Source organism: Ananas comosus, linkage group 11, assembly GCF_001540865.1.
Source record: "Ananas comosus cultivar F153 linkage group 11, ASM154086v1, whole genome shotgun sequence".
NCBI lineage: Eukaryota > Viridiplantae > Streptophyta > Magnoliopsida > Poales > Bromeliaceae > Ananas > Ananas comosus.
The window spans coordinates 7,385,829-7,409,821 of NC_033631.1; the positions used below are offsets into that span (position 1 = coordinate 7,385,829).

The following is a 23,993-nucleotide window of genomic DNA, read 5'->3' on the forward strand; positions in this document are numbered from 1 at the left end:
ATGTTCGCGGGATAAGGAGATCTAAACACAGGCCGCATTGCCGATCTTGCGCCAACTCCGAAAGTATTTCGGATGGCTTCTTCAATCTGTGCGTATATTTCATTATTGTTTCCCTGCAAAGGAACCTGTGCTTGTACTACATTCGGTCCTTGCGGTAGACCGAAATTCGGTATAACAGGGTTAACTCCTTGCATATTCGGAGCTTGCCCACCAGCTCTAGCCCCTACATTTTGGGGCTGATATGCTGCCACTGGCGGATGAGGTGGTAATACTCAAGCTATCTCTGGCTGCTGACCGGCATTAACAACAGCCGGTCTGTAAGCCGCCTGAAATAGTACCCCCTGGTATTGGGGCTGACCATTTGCCGGTGTCACAGGATTTTGTACCACCGGTGTCATTACAGGCCCTTGTAAGCCTGTTACAGGTTGCTCATTACGAAGTCAATAATTGCCCTATTCGGGCAATATTCTCGTTGGAGGCCGTGATTGCGGCCAAGACTGCATCTAACCGTGCAGTGCTTCTATTACTATTTTGGTCCAATACTTGTAGGACCCGTGTCATTTGTCCAAGCGCTTGAGTCAAATTAGGCTCTTGTTGGTCAGATTGACCACTAGTCTCACATTCGATAGGTAAGATCGCTTGTCGTTCTCCAGCATTATCCGAATTGCTGGGTTGATCGCTCTCGGAATTTCTAGGAACGACCCTATTGAGTAAATTCATGGCGTTATCATCAGCCATAATTTTAATAAAAATAAAAATTTATCTAAATTGTTGTCCTACCGGGCGTGCCAAAATTTGTTAGGAGCCGAACGTCCTGACCCTTGACCTGGTCAAAGATCTCCTTCGGGAGGAGTGTAGGGACTCGGAGCGGCTACGATTAATGACCCTCAAAGTTTGCGCCCTTCGACTAGATCAAGCGATTCGACTGATGAGAGATTATATCAGCCGAGTTCGAAATTCTTTACTCTAAAACCGGTTCGGCTGAATGAGTCGAATGTTCGGACTGTACAGGACTAGGGTTGGCTGATGAGCCGAATGGATGGAACAACACAGCAACTGGTCGGCCGAAAGAGCCGAATGCTTTTATATATTAAAATGAAATTGGGAACTCATACAAAATAGAGTGTGCTCGAAGGGCATACAGACTCTGAAAATCTAGATTACAACAGTGTGCCTGTGGGGCATACAGACTCCAGACATCTAAAAACTACTCCTAGGAAACTAGTAAATGCGAGAAAGTAAAAGATTACAAGTAGATTACTCCTAGAAAACGATAAATGCAGGAAAGGGAAGTATTGACAATGCGGTGGTCTTCTCGTTCAGGGGAGAGAAAGACCCCTTTTACATGTTTCAAAGTTATTATTTATAATATCTTATCAGCCCAAATTATTGGTTGGTTATAGTAGTGGGGGAAGTGGTGTAGCCATGATCATAGAAGTTATGCCCCACTTCTCATGGAAGTTACGCCCCACTTCTCAACCGTTCCAGCCTAAACGCTCTTGACCTTTAGGTGCTTTATTGCCGACTCCTGGTGTACCACGTGTCCTTATTTCTTTGGCTCATACGTGGGTTAGGTCGGCGTGTTAATTTTTTGGTATCAACAACTACCAAGCATTTTCGTATAGTTAACGGTCATGGAACGGAAACAAACTCATCACTCCAAATAGTGCATTGTCACTTGATATGTTAACTAATTCCTATTCGTTGGCTCCTATTGGACATTGAACCGTTATGCGGAGACGGTCTTCCACTCGATCATAAGTAGTAACCTTTTATATTTCCATCTCAAATTCCTGAAATGTGATATTGCGTTGGATACCAACCAATTCTTTACGGCTACCAATGTATCGTGGTACATTATCATTTACGTCTAAATTTTCGTCCCAATGAATATAGAAAGGAACACATTCGCCGAATATAGAGTTCTAAAGTAAACAATATTACCAAAATATACGTGAGTTGTCTTTTCTATACAAAATCTCTAAATAATTAAATAAATATTAGGCATTTATAAAATAACTAATGTAAGAACTTTTTAGCAAGCCATTTTATGAAATAATATAATAAAATGTACAAAAGCATTACATTCATGACATATTAATATAGGACATCTCTAACATACAACAAAGGGGAGGGTGAGAGATGGAATTACCATTTTGCGAACACGATCGGCGGGACTTCTATGCCGATTAAGAGCTCTGGATGGAAGGGTTGTGATGACAAAGCGAGAGAGTGATCTATGAGAGAGAGAGAGAAGGGAGGGAGGGGGTCACAGAGAGAGAGGGGGTTTCTGTGGGGGGGGGTTTGGAGGAGTGGTGGGGTGCAGAGAGAGAGTGAGGGGAAGAAAGAGAGGTGGGGGGTTTTTGTTAGGGATTTTGTATTGGCAAGTTTCGTGATTTGAGTCAGAGTCTTGACGGATTCGGTGCGTGACTGATCGAAGAATCCGAGATTCCGAGAACTCAGAAACATCGTATTGCATGAATCACGATGTCCAGGTAAGCTTTTAAATGTATTTATGGTGATTCATACTTATTTATGACATTAGAATCATATAAACTAATGATATATGGAATAGAAGTGGGTTTTGGTATTTTTGAATTGATTATAACAATATTTGATATTGTGTACCGGTACTAGGTTTCAGTTCCTCAAAACCATACTTGAAAAACTAAGTTTCAAAATAGAGTACCGGTACCTCACATTGGTACCTCAAAACCCGAAAGTTGCAATTCTGCGAATTGCATTGCGTACCGGTACCAAAGCCGAGTACCGGTATTGCATCGGCCTGGTATCGGTACTCAGCCTCAGGAAATTTCTATTCAGTCATGGTGTACTGGTACCAACTTCCCGAGTACTGGTACTCAATGTAAAATTTTCTTATTTAGCGTCTAATCTGACTCTAATTGATTCTAAAGTCTATAAATAAGTTATTGGGGTTCTCTAATTGTAAGATAAGCATGAGATTACATGATAGAGTAATCCTAGAGGCTAGGTTTTTGTTCTAAACCTATTTTCCACAAATTAGCCTCTTTTAGTTCAATTCGAGGTATTGAATTTAATATCTATATGTCGAATTGATCTAAGCTTTGCGGAGAGTTCTTATTTCTGGTTCTTCAGCGACTCTCTAAGCAAAGAATCACCATAAACATGATATTCTTCATGTGTGGCGTCGTGGATTCGGGATGATCGAAGGCGGTTCGAGGATTCGGATCGTGAGTTTGTGGATTCGAGTGGCGTCCGTGGATTCGGACGTGTGCGTGGCGTTCGTGGATTCAAACGTGAGGGTGTGGACAACCCGGAGGCTTGCGCGAGATCCATAGGAGGTTAAGAGAGGTCGAGTCCGTGGAGTCGCTAATCACCTTGTAATCTTTTCTCTTAGTGGATTGTTTTTTCGCGTGTTGGTCCCGTGGGTTTTTCTTCAAATTGGAGTTTTCCCACGTAAATCTCGGTGTGCTATTTTTACTTCCCGCATTTATTTTTGTTGCATTGAGATTTGTGATTTTGGGCTATACACATACTCACCCTCCCTCTAGGTGTGATATTATCTAGATAGATCCTAGGGATTCATAACTTTCAGTCTCTAAGGTTAGAGAGAAAGAGGGTGGGGAATAGAGAGATTGGCTGACAGAGGCGGCGGCGGCAGGGAGGTTCGGGTTGGCCACAGAGAGAGAGAGAGTGCGCGATCAAGTGAGAGAGGGGGGTTGGAAAGACAGCTGGGGCAGGGTAGGCGATATACCACGAAGAGAACACGGTGGAACATTCATCGTGTCTAAAACGGTTATCTATTTATCATGTTTGGACATGGTGAACCAATCACCGTGTTTGGACATAGTAAACTATTCATCGTGTCCGAACATGGTGAATGGTTTGGACACGGTGAATAGTTCACCATGTTCAGCTTATTCCAGCGCCCCCAACAAGCTCGCGTGGCATTGATATGGTGCCTGCGTGGTGGGGGTAGGGCTAAAATTGCAATTATAAATTTGGTAGGGCTATTTGTGAAAATAATTTTTTTGAGGGGGTTAAATGCAAAAAAAGCCCTATTTATTATTTATTTTATTTTATTATGCTTTGTCCAAATACGCTGGTTTGATCGTGCCGAGTTTATCACGAAGATAGCCACTCGATTAACCCAATGAGAAGGGTTCGATTTGAATCGTTGGGTTTTGATCGTGTCGAGCCTATCGCAAAGATGGCTGCTCGACATAGGGATTAGCGATACATACGTACGGTGAAAATAGTGATTTAATGTCGGATTTGATAAGTTGAGCCTATCACGGAGATGGTCGTGTTGATCAAACTTACAAAAGAATCGCATTTACATCTTTGTATGCATGCGTCACCCTTCATTGTCGTGAAAATTGCTGTGGCCGTCGTTGTCTGTTGTCGAAGAAGAAAGAAGAGGCCATGAGACCTCCTCACGCATCGTCGCTGTCGCCACTGCCCTACCTTCACACCCTTTTTTTTTTCTTCTCTTCTTTTTCTTTCTTTTCTTTGCTTTTTTTTTTTTTCTTTGTGTTGGTCTGAGAGAAGGGAGACCCACGCCCTCTCTCTGTGTCCAATCCATAGAGAGAAAGGAACGGGCCCCCTCCTCTTGAGGCCCTTTATCTTTTTTTTTTTTTGCTTTTTTTTTCTCTCTTTTTCTCTAAATTTTTCAACCTCTTTTCTCGAAAAACCCTAGCTCCAATTTATAGTAGCTCTAAACCTCTTTTATTTTAGGAAAATTTTTAAAATTATTTGGATAAAAGGCAATCCATATTTTCTGATTTTTTTCCTTATTGGTCACAGCTCCTAAATTCTAGTCACAATTTAATATTTCCTTTTCCCTAATTAGATATTTTTTCATTTTTTTGATCCAAACAAAGTGCGCCCCCCTCCCCCCAAACTTTTTCTGCAAGAGCTATGTGAACGGGAAAAAGGTGCAGTCTCATACATTTATCCTTTCTGGTAAGGGTAGTGTGGGCCGGCGATTTAGGAATCATTTCTGCGCAATTGATATCCCCGGGAAAGGCGTTGTATTTAGTGGCACATGTGAACTGGACTGTAGAATGCTCAATAGTTTAATAGAGGCTCAATGTTTTGAGACCAATACTATTCATTTGTCATATGGTGATATCGATATATTTCTTTTGGAATATCAAAATATAAGGTGACATTGTTATCCCCATGCATGAAAAATTTACTCCGAGGAATCGCTATCTTGATGAGTATAATAACAATCTCGTCTCATTGCTCGTCATATATAAGTGGCTCGCTGTCCTTTCTTTTTGATGAGGGCATGTTCTACCAGTGTGGTGAGCATTATACTAGTTAGTTGATCGGGCACAAGGATATCATGACTTCGTCGGTTCGTTATGCGGTTAATTCAAATGCACATGATTTGCCTATAGGTGTTTGTCATGACACCTTAGCGGGGTGGGGTATCAAAGTCACACTTTATAAGGACCCGGAGTATTAATAGGATCATTCTTCTGTGCATGGATCACATTGAAAGGCCAACATGTTTGTATACCTTTTGGTAGAAAGCCTTATTTTTTGCCTCGGGATTGGTTCTTTTGATGGATGAGGAGTTGAACCAAGAGAGTGCCGAACTCTATTATTTATAAGACAACTTCTGGGCTTTCGTTTGTAAATCTTCAAAATGAGATTGTTGGGATACTGGCATCTTTATATGCGGTTAGGCAAATCCCTGTAAGACCTCTCTAGAATGACATATCTATAGGGTCTCAAAATGGAATGGGAGGGAGAGAGGCAATCTTCACATGCAATTAGGCAGAGCCCTCCAAGATGATATCTCTTTTTTTCTTTCTTTATTTTTTGCATCTCTTTGGGAAGATAGATTTTGCCTTCGGAAAATTAGAGGGGTGAATTTATCATTCGATTGATGCATTGGATTTTGGAAAGATTGATTCTTTGGAAGCCACCCGATGTATCGGAGTTATCGCACAACACAAGGATGAATTAGCACTATCGCCAATACAATGGTTACTAGCGCTCGCGAGAATTTTCGCCGTAAGCATTCCCCTAACTTTTGCCTGTGAGCCTCAAATAGATTTTCTCACAGCGGGGATCTTATTTTTGCATGCGGTATTTTCATCACAGCTGGGAGATTTTTTTTGTTCTTTTTTTTTGCTTTTATTTTTTCTCTTTTATTTTTTTTCTTTTTTCTTTTTTTCTTTTAGTTTAGGAAATTTTTCAAAATTATTTGGATAAAAGGCAACCCATATTTGTTGATTTTTTTCCTCATTGGTCAGTCACCTAGCTCCTGAGAAAAATTCTAGTCACAATTTAATATTTCCTTTTCCCTTCAATATTTTTTCCTTTTTTTGATCTTACTAAATAGAATCCTCCACTGTCCACAGTTACTCTTTATCTATTTTAGTGACCAAATACTCTTTATACTTCAAAGTTCAAACATTCATATCGTGTATACTCAGTGATGTCCTACAGAGGACATCTTACTACTAAGGAAAATACTTGAGGTAAATCATGAAGTATTTCTGCTTTCTTGCTTCTCTTCATGACAGATTAATGAAGTCTAGTTGAATAGCATAAAAAATTCTTTTAAATGTTTTTGATCAAATTACTTTTGCATAGCTCTCTCTCTCTTTTGCTCACTCAGTTGCTCTTACCAATGCATTATTTATGTTTTCCAAACCTAGCTTAACAGTATGAACTTCACTTAGTAGTACGTTTGTAATCCTTTTGTTTTGGTGTCATCATTTCCTCCGTTGTTGTTGTTTCTTTTCTTCTTTAAGAAGTAATGATTTCACATTTTAATTGAAATTGCTGGTGCTTTGAGTTTGGCTTGTCTTGACAAACTTGATTTTAATCCTTTGCATACCAGAAGCAGGGTTTTCTGAACAAAGATCAATGCATTTCTCTGTTTGACGAGTTGAACAAATACAGGTGATTCCTTATTTATATGGTTCCTTTAATTGCTATATGGGAATAAAGCTGTATTTTATATAGTATGTGCTCTTTATATTGGAGAAATTCCTTTTGTCCTGCCGTTTTTGAACTAGATAGGTTTATTATATATTTTTGGTGGATTACTTTGTTCTTGAAATTTTAGTTCTTATTAACCTTTACATTTATCTGACCTCAATGAATGCTGTAGAAATTACGACCATGAAAATCTTTTGGGACAACATAGCTTAATGTAATATCAAGTAATATTATAGGCTTTTTTAGCGCATTGAAAACGAGAGGTTACTGATAGGCAGCTGCATCCCTATGTCATTCATTCCCTCGAAGAAACTAAGGAGAATTCTTCTTTAATATGTTTGTTGTTAGTTGGCTTGCTTTGGAAAACAAAGATATGCTCTTCCCTAGTAGGGCTGGAACCCAGTTGGATCCGAAAAGTATCACCCCAATCTTGAAACCATTCTGACAAAATTTTATTTTGGGATTTCTTTCTCTTTTCTTTTTTTCCCCTGTAACCATGATGCCTTGCCTGTATCCGTGGTTGAATCCCAAAGCCCAACCCAGCCATTATTTGGTCCAATATAATTGGTCCCAATTGAAAAACAGCAATATGCACAAAGTTAATTGGTATACTTTAGAAAATGACATGCTTTGCTTTATATAAAATTTCTTAAGAAATGAAAGGTATGTACCAAGAGCAGTGAGAATCTAGGTGAAGAAATTAGACAGGAATGCTCAAAGAGGTGGTCAAGTTTTGGGGTTGTCTAAAGCAAACGCTAATTGCCAAACATCCTGAAACTTTTGTGAGCCTAATTTTTAAGGCCTTGCTTTGAGTCCAAGCATTTGTTTTGGACACTGGAAATCCAGCCTGAACATGGTTCGTCAGGATGGGCCTTGTTTTAGACCCTACCCGTTTCAAGCCTTCCTGGCGGCTGCTTTTATGTGTGAAATGTTGGTCTGCTATGAGATGTGTTGCTGAAGGGACAATGGTTGGAACCAAGCAAGTTCAGGAAAATGACATCCACCTCCCTGCTTGACAGCCAAAAGGAATTGGTTTACATGAGACCAACAAAGATGCCTGTTCTGATAAGAGACATCGAGTGGTGAGACTACTGGATAGAGCTTGAATGAGGCCGTTGAAATATTTCAGAGCGAGATAGTGGATTTATTTGAGTATTGTATTGTGTGTTTATGAGTTTATTTTCCTGTTAAGTTTCAAGAATTAAAATTTATTTGCCACTTACAATTCTAGGCATATTAGATTAATTGAGTGGTGACGAAATTATGCTAGCTAAAATATAAATCAGTCTTCATTTCGGGTTTCCTATAATGGTACTCTGCCAATTATTGGGTGATTGAGAAACATGTCGTGCTGCATTTTTAGGTTTTTTTTTTTTTTTTTTTTTTTTTTTTTTTCTTTTTTTTTTTCTTCCTTGTGGACATCAACTGCCTAGGTTACTGCAGCATGGCATCTGTTTTTTTAAATGCAACCAATTATCTTATTTGGTTGCACAACCTAATTTGCTTAATCTGCTATTACTTCTTATCATTGCAGTATGATAATTTGTTTTCCCTTTTCCTTGATATATTTTCTTTCCTGTTAGGTCCTTGCCTAAAACTTCAAGGGAAGATTTTGAATTGATCTTCAGCGAGCTTGATCATAGTGGTGATTTTAAGGTATCCTCTCAATGTGTGTTTGTGTCCTCTACTCCTGTGTACATTCGTTTATTTATTCATGCATCTTTTCAGTACACATGCAACCTTTTTTCTTTCTCTACCTTCTTATTATTAATATTATTTATTTGTGAGATTTTTTTTCCTTCTGTGAAAATAATTTTATTGATTTTATTTATGGGAAAACTTCAAAAACCCCCCTTGTGGTTTCAATTTTTTTCACTTTAGTACCCTGTGGTTTAAAATNTATATCAAGTTAGTACCCTGTGGTTTCTCACTTTATCACTTTAGTACCCTGTGGTTTAAAATGTATCAAGCTAGTACCCTGTGGTTTTGCACTTTATCACTTTAGTACCCTGTGGTTTTAATTTTGTATCAAGTTAGTACCCTATAGTTTTTTAAATCACAAGGTACTAAAGTGATAAAGTGTGAAACCACAGGGTACTAAAGTGATAAAGTGCAAAACCACAGGGTACTAGCTTGATACATTTTAAACCACAGGGTACTAAAGTGATAAAGTGAGAAACCACAGGGTACTAACTTGATATACTTCAAACCACAGGGTACTAAAATGAAAAAGTGTGAAACCACAGGGGGGTTTTTTGAAGTTTTCCCTTTATTTATTTATTTATTTTCATCTTGCAAACCTGGAGTTATGAAAAGATCTAAATGGCTACTTGGCCTGGCTTCCAAGAAAACTGATCAAGGCTAAAAAGTCAATACTTCAGCAAACTAAGTGTTTGGAGCTTCTGCAGGGGCTCTAACGGTCTAACCTGAGTTGAGCTTCTAAGCCGCAAAAGTTCAGAAGCTTCAAAAACAGAAGCTAGAACTTCTTCTTTGAACTATAGCTTTCTTCTTTTTTGAGGTTGTATAGGAAAAACTGTTCAAAATCTTCAAATGTAGAAGCTGGAGCTTTTCCTTCCAACTATAGCTTTCAACTTTTCTGAAGAGCTTTACTCAAGTGACACCATGGCAAAAGCTCGAGCTGGGCAAGACTGGTCCAAGAAATACTCTTCTTGATTCAAAAATCATAGATTCACACTCATGCCTTTTTTCAGAATAGACGCGTATGTCCATTAATGCAACTAGGTCAAACTTGCATTGTCCTTGTCATCTGACTTTTATGAATTGTACATAGAAAAGACACCTCTAGCATAAGATCTTTTTATTTCGCTGCAACATTATTTTGTAGGATTATAATTCTTGGCTTCTTATGTTATACAATATACTAACATGTTTATCAGTTATATTTCCTTCTGGCTATTGCTTTTATTGTTATTATGATTTATAGTTCTGCACTGTCACGCCGCGAACCCGAGGCGTAATAGACGCTGCATACCTGCTAAATTAGCAAATATGCAGGGCCCCGTCCCCGCCCCCGCACCTGCAGGGCAAATCAGTCTCGTTGCTGCTTGAGTAAGCAACCATACACCACATTAGTCGGATTAAGTATACAAATAAATATATACAAAAATTAATTTAAGCGCCTAGTCTTTAATTTACAAAATTTCAGAAAATAGTGATTACCGGAATTTAAAATTCAGATCAAATAGGAACTATGAAATTACAAAGTATTTTTTCTTTCAGCAAATAAACGAAATAACAATTAAGTCTCCGGTAACTAACTATATTGTGTGATCCGTTGGCGAAATCCAAAGGTACCCGTAGGCGCAAAACAGAACAGAGGCACCCGAAAGTGCATATACAGAACAGAGACACTTGAAAGCGCAAATACAGAAAAGAGGCGCGGATAGGCGCAAGCATCCGAAGGCGCAATACAGAGACGAAGCTAGTATCTATAACAAAATATATGTCGACATGGCCAACATTAGTATAGCAGAATACCAAGAGACATTATAATTTAAAAGGCTTATTGTAAGGTACTGAACTTCTAAAACTATGAAGTTACGGTGTACATTTGGTTGGAAGACCATTTGAATGGTTTCGGTGAGGTCCCGGTGAGGTCCGGAAGCATTCGGGCGTTTTCGGTACGCGTAGGCGCTAAAACGGAGCCGAAAGGCCATGTTGGGCCGTGAGCCAAATTCGGCACTAGCGTGGATGAAAAGATGATGAAAACACGCTCGAAAACATGTTTGGAGAGTCTCGGTTCGATTTGAAAAGAATCGGAGGTCAAACGAGCGAGAACGAGCGAAAACGGAGAAGAAACGGTGAAAAAGCTGAAATTTTGGTTAAGTCCTTAAAGGCTGGAATTCTGGACCTACGGGGACCGGTCCCCCAAGTCCAGGGACCGGTCCCCTATACAAAAAATGGCCCCCGCGGGGGTAATGTAATAAAATGAAAGTTTAGGGGCCTATTTGCAGTTTGGGCATTATGAGAGTGTATAGAGAGGGTTCTTTCTCTATTTCTCTCATTTCCCTCACCCCAACACCATCTCTCTCTCTTTCTCTAAGCGTAAAGAAGAAAGGAGAAGAGAAGAAGAAAGGGAAGAAGAATAAGAAGAAGAAGTTGGAGGAGAAGAAGTGGATCATCATCACCAACATCATCTTCTTCTTCCGCTCACTATTAGAGCAAGCTTAGCAAGGTAACGAAACACGTTGGCGAAGACGGTTCGGCAATCCGACGAGCCGTTACAAAGATATTGAAGAAACGGATGCTTGGAGCTTCGTTTCCGCCTGGAGGGCCGAGGCGACGTTCATAAATCGTGAAATCGGGTCCCGAGCATCGTAACGGCGAGGCGAAGATCGTTAGCACTTGAAACGGCGAAGCGACGCGCTCTTGGAGAGCAACTGTGAGATCGGGCCCAAACGGGTGCCGAGTGCCGCGGGAGGCCGATTGCAAGTGTCGACGAGCAATCGGAACGCGAGTTAAGGTGGGTTGTGTTTACCGAAGCGACTAGGTCGCCCTTTATGTCTAAGATGATTAAGAATCCATGTTGATGCATATGAATGTAAATGAGGCATATAGATGATGCATATAAATGTAAATAATGCATGTGGTTGATTCATGTAGCTAATGCATGTTAATAATATGATGCAAATGCTAAGTAGATCCATGTAAAATGATATGATATAGAATACATGCTAGTGATAATGCAAATGATATGTATGTGTGCATTGGAATATATGCTAGTTGCACTTAGCATTATGAGTTCATGCTAGATAGTAAATGCATATTGGCATCATAGAATGTATGCGAGATGAAATGTGGATATCTATAGTACTCGATATGACAATAGGACGTCAAGTAGATCGAGTGGCATTGAACCTAGTGTTAATAAACATAGGTCGGACATAGATGACATCGAACCTAGTGTTGTTGAACCTAGGATAAATAACGAGTGGCATCTAACCTAGTGTTAAAGAACATAGGTTGAGTATGAACCTAGAGTCGGGATCTAGGTGTGTGGCATCTAACCTAGTGTTAAAGAACATAGGTTGAGAACTGAACCTAGAGTTAAGGTAAACCTAGGTTGTGAAATTGAGGCATTAGACCTAGAGTCAGTTGGACCTAGGGTGGAAAGTGCATTGGACCTAGATAGGTCAATAGTATAGGGTTGGATATGGACCCTTGACTTGTGAAGTCGATTCCGGAATCCCAGTACTTGTGAACTCAATAGTTCTTGGACCGCGGGTGTATGCGGCGATGTTCCTCTCCCACCGGAAAGAACTTTGAGGATTATGACTAAGCAAGAACAAAGAGCGCTAGGGTGTACGGCATGTTCCTCTCCCTATCGGGGATCTTGGCTATGGGTGTACGCGGCTATGTTTCCTCTCCCACTAACGGATCCCTGACCACGGTGCACGGACCTTCGGGCGGACCGTTGGGCGATGTGGTTCTTGGCTTGCAGGCTGAGGTGCATGCGACAGGATCCTTCACCTCGAGCCGGGCAGAGCGCGGATTATCCGCTGTTGATTGACTCGAGGCCGAGTCGGGTGGCTAGCTGGAATAAGGTAGATAGAACCTTGAGGGCTAGTGGTAAATGTGATAACCTAAGGTAGTGGAAACCTTAGAGTTGGATGACATGAGCTAAGATTAGCGAGATTGATTGTAGAATCAATAATTCTACTAGTTGTTGCATATATTCCTGTTGCATATAGCATGACATCATTGCAGTTGTGAGGCAAAGCAAGGTAAAGTTAGTTGCATGTTTATGATATACATATCTATCTGTTTATTGGACTAACTTGTATTTGCCTCCCTTGGACCTGTTGGTCGAGCTCCTCCCTTGGGTGGCCGTACCCACTGGGAACCATGGAGTTGGTTCTCACCCCACGTTGTTTTGGGGTTTTACAGGTTCGCACGTGAGCGGCGCGGCGGCGCGAGGCAAGGGCGTAGCTCCATAGATAGCGCCCTACCCCCAGAGACCAGAGCTAGCAGTACCCCGTCGACGTAGCTTAGGGGTATAGAAAATGAAAGCAAGCAAATGTATCAAATTGTAATCAATAAATGTTGTAATAACTTAATTGTATTGGAAGTTGAATGTAATGGAATTGTGATGTAAAATGAATGGATGTAATATCATAGGATGTGTTTATGTTGATTGATACCTTCCTGATGCAATTCTGTTTGCTGAGTACTGTTCCTGGTTGGAACCTTTGTATTGTACTTGTTGCGACGCCTAGGACGTACAGGGGAAACTCTGTCCGTTCGGCGGTCTGTCGGCGTGCCCGAACCGGACCAAATTGGGAGCGGTCTCGGGGCGTGACAGATAAAGTGGTATCAGAGCATAAAGTAGAGAATGGGAAATGGTTTAGCTGGACCTAGGAGACCTAGGATAGTAAACCATAGGAGAATAAGGTTCGTGAGAGACGAGGACTTATGATTTGTGGCGAAAGATTAATGGATTGGGTTGTGTCGTAAACCTCTAAGACGGATATTAGAGGTAGACTTGAGGTGTGGTTTATTCTCAGCCGAGGATGTTCATGTTGGCGTACGACAACATGAAACCTAGTGATGAGAATAGATGCCCTCGCGTGACTTTCGCCTGATTGGCTTTTGAGCCGTTGTTAGTGGTCTCGTGTTCGACCCAAGTTGGTCGAGAACTAATCGAGTTGTCGTGTTTCAGGAAGCGATGGCACCGCGTAGGCGATCCTCATCCAGATCGGCGCGGGAAGGGACAAGTGGTGTTCCTGAGCAAGCTGAGGCGAGCGGAGACCCGATGCTCCGCGAGCAATTGAATACGCTCATGGGCATAGTGCAGCGACAGGAGGAGCAGATCAAGGAGCTCCATGAATTGTTGACACGACAGCCTGCGGCGGCTGCGCCGGTAGCAGCGTGCCGTGTACCGACAGGAGTCGCGATGGATTCGGGGGCAGCGGCCCCTGGTTCTGTAGAATTGGAGGCGGAGAAAGAACGGACTTTGGCGGCCCTAATGACCTTCAGGAAATTTGATCCGCCTACCTTCGATGGAGAGAATGTCGATCCGTGGATCGTGGAGATGTGGATTGACTCCATGGAAACGCTCTTCGAGGAGCTATACACCTTGGAGCGGGACAAGGTGCCCCTAGCTGTGCATTGCTTGAAGCAATCAGCAAAGGCGTGGTGGAAAGGCATTCGACGGGATCGATCGCCTAGTCTTCCTCCTATGGCGTGGGATGAATTTCGGGGATTAGTGTTTTATACGTACTTCCCCGACACTGAGAGGAGAAAGCTTCGGGACAAGTTCAGGAAGCTGCGGCAAGGAGACCGCTCCGTGAGGGAATATGAACGGGAATTTTCACGCATCGTGAATTGTGTTCCGGATGTGATACGGGATGACAAGGATAGGGCCGATTGGTTCCTGCGTGGACTCCGACCGGAGATTTACAGGAGGGTGCAAATCTTCCAGCTCACAACCTTTGCTGAGGTGTTGGATCGGGTTTGTGGGCAGAGCATGGCGAGGCTTTCGTGCGTGAGGAGCGCGAATCTCGTAGGCATGAGCGAGGAGGGGCGAGGCCATTATCGAGTGGTTCATGTGGTCAGTCGAGTTCCAGACACCGCTCGAGGTCATCCTCTACCCGATCCTCCTCCGGATGTGTGATTTGTGGTGGTTCCCATCAGGCGCGGCGATGTGCGCTGCGTGATGGACGGTGTATCCATTGTGGACAGCCCGGCCATATGCGGGACGAGTGCCCACAAGGTAAGAGCCAGGCCTTGATGCTGGCGACGGCCTATTCCTCTCTGGGACAGCCTGCAGGTGTGCCACCTGCGGCATGGTCGGGGGAGCGGCCGTTGAGGACAATGCAACCGGAGGGTTCGCGGTGAGCGCCTAGTGGCCATGGATATGCGACCCAGGTTGATGAACCTGCTGCCATCGATGATGTCGTTGCAGGTACGAGTTAATTACATAAGCATATGCTTTTGCGTAATCTCAAGTGGATGCATTGCATGCATTTATCATATGGTTAGCACCTCCGAATTACATATTGCATAGTAGGGACCGAGTGGTTGGGTAGGTAAGCACCCGAGCATGCTTGCATCGTAGGAGTGTGGCGCCTGCTGGAGCAGGTAGTGAGCCAAGTGGGACTAGCAAATCGCTAGCGATGGTTCTTGGACGAAGAATGGGACTCGTAGTGAACGTGAAACGGTGGAGCGACTCTCAAGGCAATGAGTATCGAATTGCGAGAGTTGCACCGTGACGTTGCGAATACCCGAGTGGCCTGAGCATCTCGGATATTATTTCGGTAGATCAAACAGGGAGAGTCGAATCACTGTTGAGAGTGCGGTTGGTTGAGGCCAAGTTTGGCCTGTGGGCCTAGTAGTACCTCGAATTGAGGTGGACAAGTTGTTACTCGTGTGGCCGTTGCGCATGGGCTAAGCTCCCTGATGCTGGACTTCGTGTGAGACGTCGTAGAGGCATGGAGCGCTCGAGTATAGATACTCGTGGAGTGCGGTTTCGATTCAGCCGGTCGAGTGAATTGGCAGTAGCACTTCAGCAGGGCTAAGTGTGAAGCGGGCCATGGATCACTCGTGAGGGCTGGTGGCTCGCACTAGGTACTTAGGAGCCGGTAGAGTGTGTAGCTCTGTAGAGCATGTCGTATAGGACGACGTTGACGGGTAGTGCTTGGGGACGATCCGTGCCTGGACCATTTGTGGACTGTGGAGCCTGGGCCCATTGGGCAGGCGCAGTCAGCTGCGAGAGGCAGCGGCCCGGTACCTACGGGTAGGACAGAGATTGGTCAGGACGGTAGTCCAAGCTTGGACCCGAGTACGTGGAATGCCACGTGTTAGATCGTGAGATTGAGGACACACCGAGTGTGTGGTGACCCAACCCGAGGACATGATGTGGTTTGGGGTCTTGGTTGCTCCTGGTTGGAGTGTGTGCGAATTCTCCAATGAGAATGTCGCCTGATGATGATTAGGTCTACGATGCGAGCGAGGGACGCTATGCGTAGTTGCGACGGGTTTAGGCAGTAGGCCTACGTGGTGTTGGTGACCGTTGGTCCACCTGTGGAAGCCGACGTAATCGGTTTAGCCGATAACTCCATGGAGGAGTTGGTGCAAGGGAAGTGAATTCTCAAAATGCGAGAGTTGGACTTCACTCAAAATCGACTAATTGTCGAGTGGGGGTGCTTCGTGAAAGCCGAAGAAGTCAAATGCACCAAAAGTGCATTACAATGGAGTCCGCGAGAGCAAATAGTGCAAGAATTTGCACTTGGCAAACTTGCTCTCGGGGACCGGTCCCTGGCGGGAGGGACCGGTTCCCGAACGTTGTCTACGCGAGCTTGCTCTCGGGGACCGGTCCCAGGAGGGAGGGACCGGTTGCCCCGAGGCTGAGGGCTGTGGCAAGCGCGAGGCAACCGGTCCCTAGGCCAGAGGGACCGGTTCCCGAACACGTGAGATTGAGGAGGTCCCTCTGGGACCGGTCCCAGGCAGGGAGAGACCGGTCCCCGAGCATGAAATTTGCCCAGGCAGGCTGGGTCATGTTGGAGGGGTTGGAGAGCTTGAGGATAATGCTCTTTTATGGATTAAGATTCGAGATGCGCCGGAGTAGGCCATCTCTCAATAGAGCAAAGATCCAAATGCGATTGGAGCACTCGCAGTGGGTCGATGCACCAATGATATTGCTTCTAAGCGATATTGGTGATCGAATTGGAGTGTGACCCCTAGAGGGATGGTGAAAGTGACGAAGAGTCGTAAATGAGAAATACGAACTCTTGGATAGCCAAAGTGGCGGAGCGCCGCTTTGTTGACACTCAGGTGATTCGAGAGGGCTTACCCGTGTGTGCTGTGTCGTGGTGGTGGACCATATGACTATTGGTGCGTTCTTGATAGCTCCACACCATGAGGATAGCGGGTAGTCCCGGTCTCGAAGGAAGTGGTTTGGCCTTAGTGGGCCAGTTAGTGAATGGTGTTGGAGCGCGTAGAGTCGTTGAGTTTCGACTTGCGCTACCACCCAGAATGACGGAGACCCGTAATGCACTTTTGGACTTACACACAGCAAATGTGAGCGAATTTAGTCTCACGTCCTCCGTAGTGGGCCTTCGGATAGTTCCAATGAGCGAAAGGCCACTCCGAGATGCAAAAGTGCACTGTACCCCTTGTCACTCAATAAAGAGAATTAGGGTGTGAATTGGGTTTGAGGTGAGTTAGTTTCGAGGACGAAACTCTTATTAAGGAGGGGAGGATGTAAGGTATCGGACTTCTAAAATCATGAAGTTACGGTGTACATTTGGTTGGAAGACCATTTGAATGGTTTCGGTGAGGTCCCGGTGAGGTCCGGAAGCATTCGGGCGTTTTCGGTACGCGTAGGCGCTAAAACGGAGCCGAAAGGCCATGTTGGGCCGTGAGCCAAATCCGGCACTAGCATGGATGGAAAGATGATGAAAACACGCTCGAAAATATGTTTGGAGAGTCTCGGTTCGATTTGAAAAGAATCGGAGGTCAAACGAGCGAAAACGAGCGAAAACGGAGAAGAAACGGTGAAAAAGCTGAAAATTTGGCTAAGTCCTTAAAGGCTGGAATTCTGGACCTACGGGGACCGGTCCCCCAAGTCAAGGGACCGGTCCCCTATACAAAAAATGGTCCACGCGGGGGCAATGTAATAAAATGAAATTTGAGGGGCCTATTGGCACTTTGGGCATTATGAGAGTGTATAGAGAGGGTTCTTTCTCTCTTTCTCTCATTTCCCTCAGCTCCACACCATCTCTCTCTCTCTCTCTAAACGTAAAGAAGAAAGGAGAAGAGAAGAAAGGGAAGAAGAAGAAGAAGAAGAAGTTGGAGGAGAAGAAGTGGATCATCATCACCAACATCATCTTCTTCTTCCTCTCACTATTAGAGCAAGCTTAGTAAGGTAACGAAACATGTTGGCGAAGACGGTTCGGCAATCCGACGAGCCGTTACAAAGATATTGAAGAAACGGATGCTTGGAGCTTCGTTTCCGCCTGGAGGGCCGAGGCGACGTTCATAAATCGTGAAATCGGGTCCCGAGCATCGTAACGGCGAGGCGAAGATCGTTAGCACTTGAAACGGCGAAGCGACGCGCTCTTGGAGAGCAACTGTGAGATCGGGCCCAAACGGGTGCCGAGTGCCGCGGGTGGCCGATTGCAAGTGTCGACGAGCAATCGGAACGCGAGTTAAGGTGGGTTGTGTTTACCGAAGCGACTAGGTCGCCCTTTATGTCCAAGATGATTAAGAATCAATGATGATTCATATAAATGTAAATAAAGCATGTGGTTGATTCATGTAGCTAATGCATGTTAGTAATATGATGTAAATGCTAAGTAGATCCATGTAAAATGATATGATATAGAATGCATGCTATTGATAATGCAAATGAAATGTATGTGTGCATTGGAATGTATGCTAGGTGCATGTAGCATCATGTGAGCATGTTGGATAAGATGCATGTGCATATGGACTCGATATGACTAATAGAATATCAAGTAGATCGAGTGGCATTAACCTAGTGTTAATAAACATAGGTCGAACATAGATGATATTGAACCTAGCGTTGTTGAACCTAGGATAAATAACGAGTGGCATCTAACCTAGTGTTAAAGAACATAGGTTGAGTATGAACCTAGAGTCGGGATCTAGGTGTGTGGCATCTAACCTAGTGTTAAAGAACATAGGTTGAGAACTGAACCTAGAGTTAAGGTAAACCTAGGTTGTGAAACTGAGGCATTAGACCTAGAGTCAGTTGGACCTAGGGTGGAAAGTGCACTGGACCCAGATAGGTCAATAGTATAGGGTTGGATATGGACCCTTGACTTGTGAAGTCGATTCCGGAATCCCAGTACTTGTGAACTCAATAGTTCTTGGACCGCGGGTGTATGCGGCGATGTTCCTCTCCCACCGGAAAGAACTTTGAGGATTATGACTAAGCAAGAACAAAGAGCGCTAGGGTGTACGGCATGTTCCTCTCCCTATCGGGGATCTTGGCTATGGGTGTACGCGGCTATGTTTCCTCTCCCACTAACGGATCCCTGACCACGGTGCACGGACCTTCGGGCGGACCGTTGGGCGATGTGGTTCTTGGCTTGCAGGCTGAGGTGCATGCGACAGGATCCTTCACCTCGAGCCGGGCAGAGCGCGGATTATCCGCTGTTGATTGACTCGAGGCCGAGTCGGGTGGCTAGCTGGAATAAGGTAGATAGAACCTTGAGGGCTAGTGGTAAATGTGATAACCTAAGGTAGTGGAAACCTTAGAGTTGGATGACATGAGCTAAGATTAGCGAGATTGATTGTAGAATCAATAATTCTACTAGTTGTTGCATATATTCCTGTTGTATATAGCATGACATCATTGCAGTTGTGAGGCAAAGCAAGGTAAAGTTAGTTGCATGTTTATGATATACATATCTATCTGTTTATTGGACTAACTTGTATTTGCCTCCCTTGGACCTGTTGGTCGAGCTCCTCCCTTGGGTGGCCGTACCCACTGGGAACCATGGAGTTGGTTCTCACCCCACGTTGTTTTGGGGTTTTACAGGTTCGCACGTGAGCGGCGCGGCGGCGCGAGGCAAGGGCGTAGCTCCATAGATAGTGCCCTACCCCCAGAGACCAGAGCTATAAAAAAAAAAAAAAATCTCTTGAACAAAGAAAAGAGGGGCACCTTTTCGTCGCACGCGGAACTCTTACGTCGAAAAGGTGGGGGGCAATTTGTTTGCAGTAAAATAATACTTATATAGGATGAAACAATTCAAATCATAATAAAAAAAAAATGATTAGATTCGAGTTCATACAATCTTAATAGGTCTCGTGTTAACCATTAAATTTTTGGGCCAATAATTATAGTTCAAATATACAATAGGTCCATTCATAAATATGAGTTGGTGGGCCTCATGAAAGTCCATGCAAATAAAAAAAAAGGGCCTCATTCCAGCCCATTAAATATTATCATTTGGGCCCAATAAATTAAAGCGGGCTTGATCAACGACGACCTACATCTACATTCTATAAAATATCTGTTCGAAATTCGATTTCAAATCACAACCCATTCAAAATTCGATTTCGAATTTCGAATTTCCAACCAATTTCCAAAATACCCTCCAACCATCTAACAACGCATTCAAAATTCGATTTCGAATTTNGATTTCGAATTTCGAATTTCCAACCAATTTCCAAAATACCCTCCAACCATCTAACAACGCATTCAAAATTCGATTTCGAATTTCGAATTTCCAACCAACTCTCAAAATATTTTCCACAACCATTCAAAATTCGATTTTGAATTTCGAATCAATTCCCAAAATATCTTCCAACCATCCAAAAATCCATTCAAAATTCGATTTCGAATTTCGAATTCCCAATCAATTCCCAAAATATCCTCCAACAATCATTCAAAATTCGATTTCGAATTTCGAATTTCGAATTTCGAATTTCGAATTCCCAACCAATTCTCAAAATATTCTCCAACCATCCAACAACCCATTCAAAATTCGATTTTGAATTTTAAATTTCGAATTCTCAACCACTTCCCAAAATATCCTCCAACAACCTACTCAAAATTCAATTTCGAATTTCGAATTCCCAACCAATTCCCAAAATATCCTCCAACAACCCAATCAAAATTCGATTTCGAATTTCCAACCAATGCCCAAAATACCCTCCAACTATCTAAAAACTCATTCAAAATTCAATTTCGAATTTTGAATTCCCAACCAATCCCAAATATCTTTCAACCAATCACAACAACCTGTTCAAAATTCAATTTCGAATTTCGAATCCTTCAAAATATCTCTCACCGCCCCTCCCATTATAAATACGAGAATGCAAATCAAACGTCGAAGGATACGATTTTACGAAAAAAAGAAGATAGATTGCTACACACATTCCTACGTACAAAATATTCAAGGAAGGAAAGATCGCCGAGCTGCAGAAAGGTGGAGAGATCACTCGAGCCGCTGAAAAGAGGAGAGATCGCCGAGCCGCGGAAAGAAGGAGAGATCGTTGAGCCGTTTTATCCAATCCATCAACAGGTCGTAAAAAAAAAAAGAGAAAGAAAGAAAATAAAATAATAATAAAACACAAAAAAAAAACTCTCTTCTTTCCCCTTTCCTTTTTTTCTTTTTTTGGTCCTGCTACCGTAATCATCCATACCGTCTAGATGACTTCGATGGGAGAGTGGGGGGGAGCCAATGGCATCCCGTTTCTTCGGATCTCTCAATACCCCATTCGAAATTGTTGAGGATGGAATGGGTGATCTACATTGCCGCGACCACCCCAACATCGATGGCTTGATAGTTTCGAAAGAAGAGGGGAAGGGAATCTTTGATTCCCTGTTTTTTCGGACCCTTCAATATTTGTTTGAAATTGTCAAATCAAATCCGATGGCCGAACAGATCGACGCCACCGTCATTAACTTCACTGACGACATCTACAGCATTACCGGTTTGATACTTTCGAAAGAAGAGGGGAGGGGAATCTTTGATTTCCCGTTTCTTCGGACCCGCCAACATTTCTTCGAAAATGTCAAATCAAATCCGACGGCCAAACAAATCCGCACTACCGTCATCAACTTTATCGACATTATCTACAACACCGACGGTTTGATACTTTCGAAAGAAGAGGGGAGGTGAATCTTTGATTCTCCGTTTCTTCGGACCCTTCAACATTTCTTCGAAAATGTCAAATCAAATCCGATGGCCGAACAGATCCACGCCACCGTCATCAACTTCGTCGACGTCATCTGCAGCATCGCAAGAAGAGGGGGGGAATCTTTGATCCCCTGTTTCTTCGGACCCGAAATCAAAATTAAAACGGGGATTTCTTCGAACCCCAATTTGGAACCAAAACGGGAATTTCTTCGGACCCCAAATCAAGATCAAAACGGGGATTTCTTCGGACCCCAAATTAGAGCCAAACGGGGATTTCTTCGGACGCCAAATCAAAATTAAAACGAGAATTTTCTCGGACCCCAAATCAAAATTAAAACGGGGATTTCTTTGGACCCCAAATCGAAATCAAACGGGGATTTCTTCGGACCCCAAATCAAAATCAAATGGAGATTTCTTCGGACCCCAAATCAAATTGGAAAATCAAAACGGGGATTTTTTCGAACCCCAAATCCAAATCGAAATCAAAATGGGGATTTCTTCGGACCCCAAATCCAAATCGAGATCGAAAGGGGACTTCTTCAGACCCCAAATCAAATTGGAAAATCAAAACGGGGACTTCTTCGGACCCCAAATCAAATTGGAAAATCAAAACGGGGATTTCTTTGGATCCCAAATCCAAATCGAAATCAAAACGGAAATTTCTTCGGACCCCAAATCGAAATCGAAATCAAAACGGGGATTTCTTCGGACCCCAAATCCAAATCGAGATCATAAAGGGGATTTTTTCGAACCCCAAATCAAACCAAAATCAAAAGGGGATTTCTTCGGATCCGAACCAAATTGCAAAATCAAAAGAGGATTGCCTCGAATCCGAAATAGAATTGAAAAGAAAATCAAGTCCACATACAAACCAAATCCGAATCAAGTTCACATACGAAATCAAATCCGAATCAAGCAAAGATTTAAGTGCCGTGACACGGGGTCGTGCCGGAAACTTGCCGGCACGGTACGGCACGGTTCGTGCCGAGCCATACCGTTGCGTGCCGGTCAAAAAAATTCTTGTATGCCGACACATAATATTGTGAAATATTTATTTTCTTTAGCAACAAAATATTCTAACTATTTATTATATCTTTTTATCACATCTTTTGACTTTATTGAGAAAATTACAAACTAATTTAAAAAATAGAGGGTTTTGAATTGTGCCATCGGCACGGGGTCTGTATCGTGCCGCTAACTTGTTGGCACGGTACGGCACGGTAGATACGGCCCGTGCCGACGGGCACTTAAAACCTTGGAATCAAGTCCACATCCAAACCAAATTCAAATCCAGTCCACATAAAAATCCAAACCCAAAGTCCAAATAAAAACTCCAAAACCAAATACAGTTCACAAATAAACCCAAATAAAACCCAAATCAAAACCTAAATAAAATTCAAACCAAATCAAATCCAAACCCAAACCCAAACCCAAAGCCCAATCCAGTCCACATAAAAATCCAAACCCGAAGTCCAAATAAAAATCCGAAAGCCAAATACAGTCCACAAATAAACCCAAACCCAAAAACCAAATCAAATCCGAACCCAAAACCAAATACAGTCTACAAATAAACCCAAAACCCAAATCAAATCCAAACCCAAACCCAAATCAAGTCCACATCCAAACCTAACCCAAACAAAGTCCACATAAAGAAGCCAAACCCATTCCACAAAGAAAATCCAAACCCAACCCAAACCAAGTCTATAAATAAAACCAAAATCCAAACCGAAACCTGAACCTAAAACCAAAACCCAAACCAAATCAAGTCCACAATCCAAATCCAAACCCAAAACCCAAATCCAACTTCCAACTTAGGCTCATGAACCTAAACCATACGTAAGTTCATGAATCAAATCCCAAATTCTATACTCAAGTTCATGAATCAAGTCTCATGAACCAAAACTCATAAACCAAGTTCATGAACCATGAACCAAATCCATAAACCTTACCCAAGTTCGTGAACCAAACACCACGGATCATAACCCAAGTTCATGAATTAAGGCCCATAACCAAAATAAACCAAATTCATGAACCATGAACCAAGTCCATGAACCATATCCAAGTTCATGAACCAAATCCCATATACCCAACTTCATAAACCATAAACCAAGTTCATGAATCATGAATCAAGTCCATAAACCAAAATACATGAGCCAAGTTCATAAACCTCACCCATGAACCATATCCAAGTTCATGAACCAAATCCCATATACCCAACTTCATAAACCATAAACCAAGTTCATGAATCATGAATCAAGTCCATAAATCAAGATTCATACACCAAAGCTCATGCACCATGTCCAAGCTCATGAACCCGATCCACATACTCAACCTCACGAGTCATGAATCAAATCTCATGGACTATACAACCATACACCAAGTTCATGAACCATGAACCATGAGCCAAGTTCA

At 43.0% G+C, this 23,993-nt stretch overlaps 1 protein-coding gene across 1 annotated transcript in view; it reads left to right on the top strand.

Moving 5' to 3' along the window:
• LOC109717321 (two pore calcium channel protein 1) overlaps positions 1-23,993 on the top strand; it is a 104,784-nt gene that overhangs the window by 42,143 nt on the left and 38,648 nt on the right. Inside the window, exons 10-11 of the mRNA XM_020243045.1 lie at positions 6,848-6,909; positions 8,532-8,604. Of these exons, the coding sequence (XP_020098634.1) occupies positions 6,848-6,909; positions 8,532-8,604 (135 nt within the window). The remainder of the gene's footprint in view (positions 1-6,847; positions 6,910-8,531; positions 8,605-23,993) is intronic.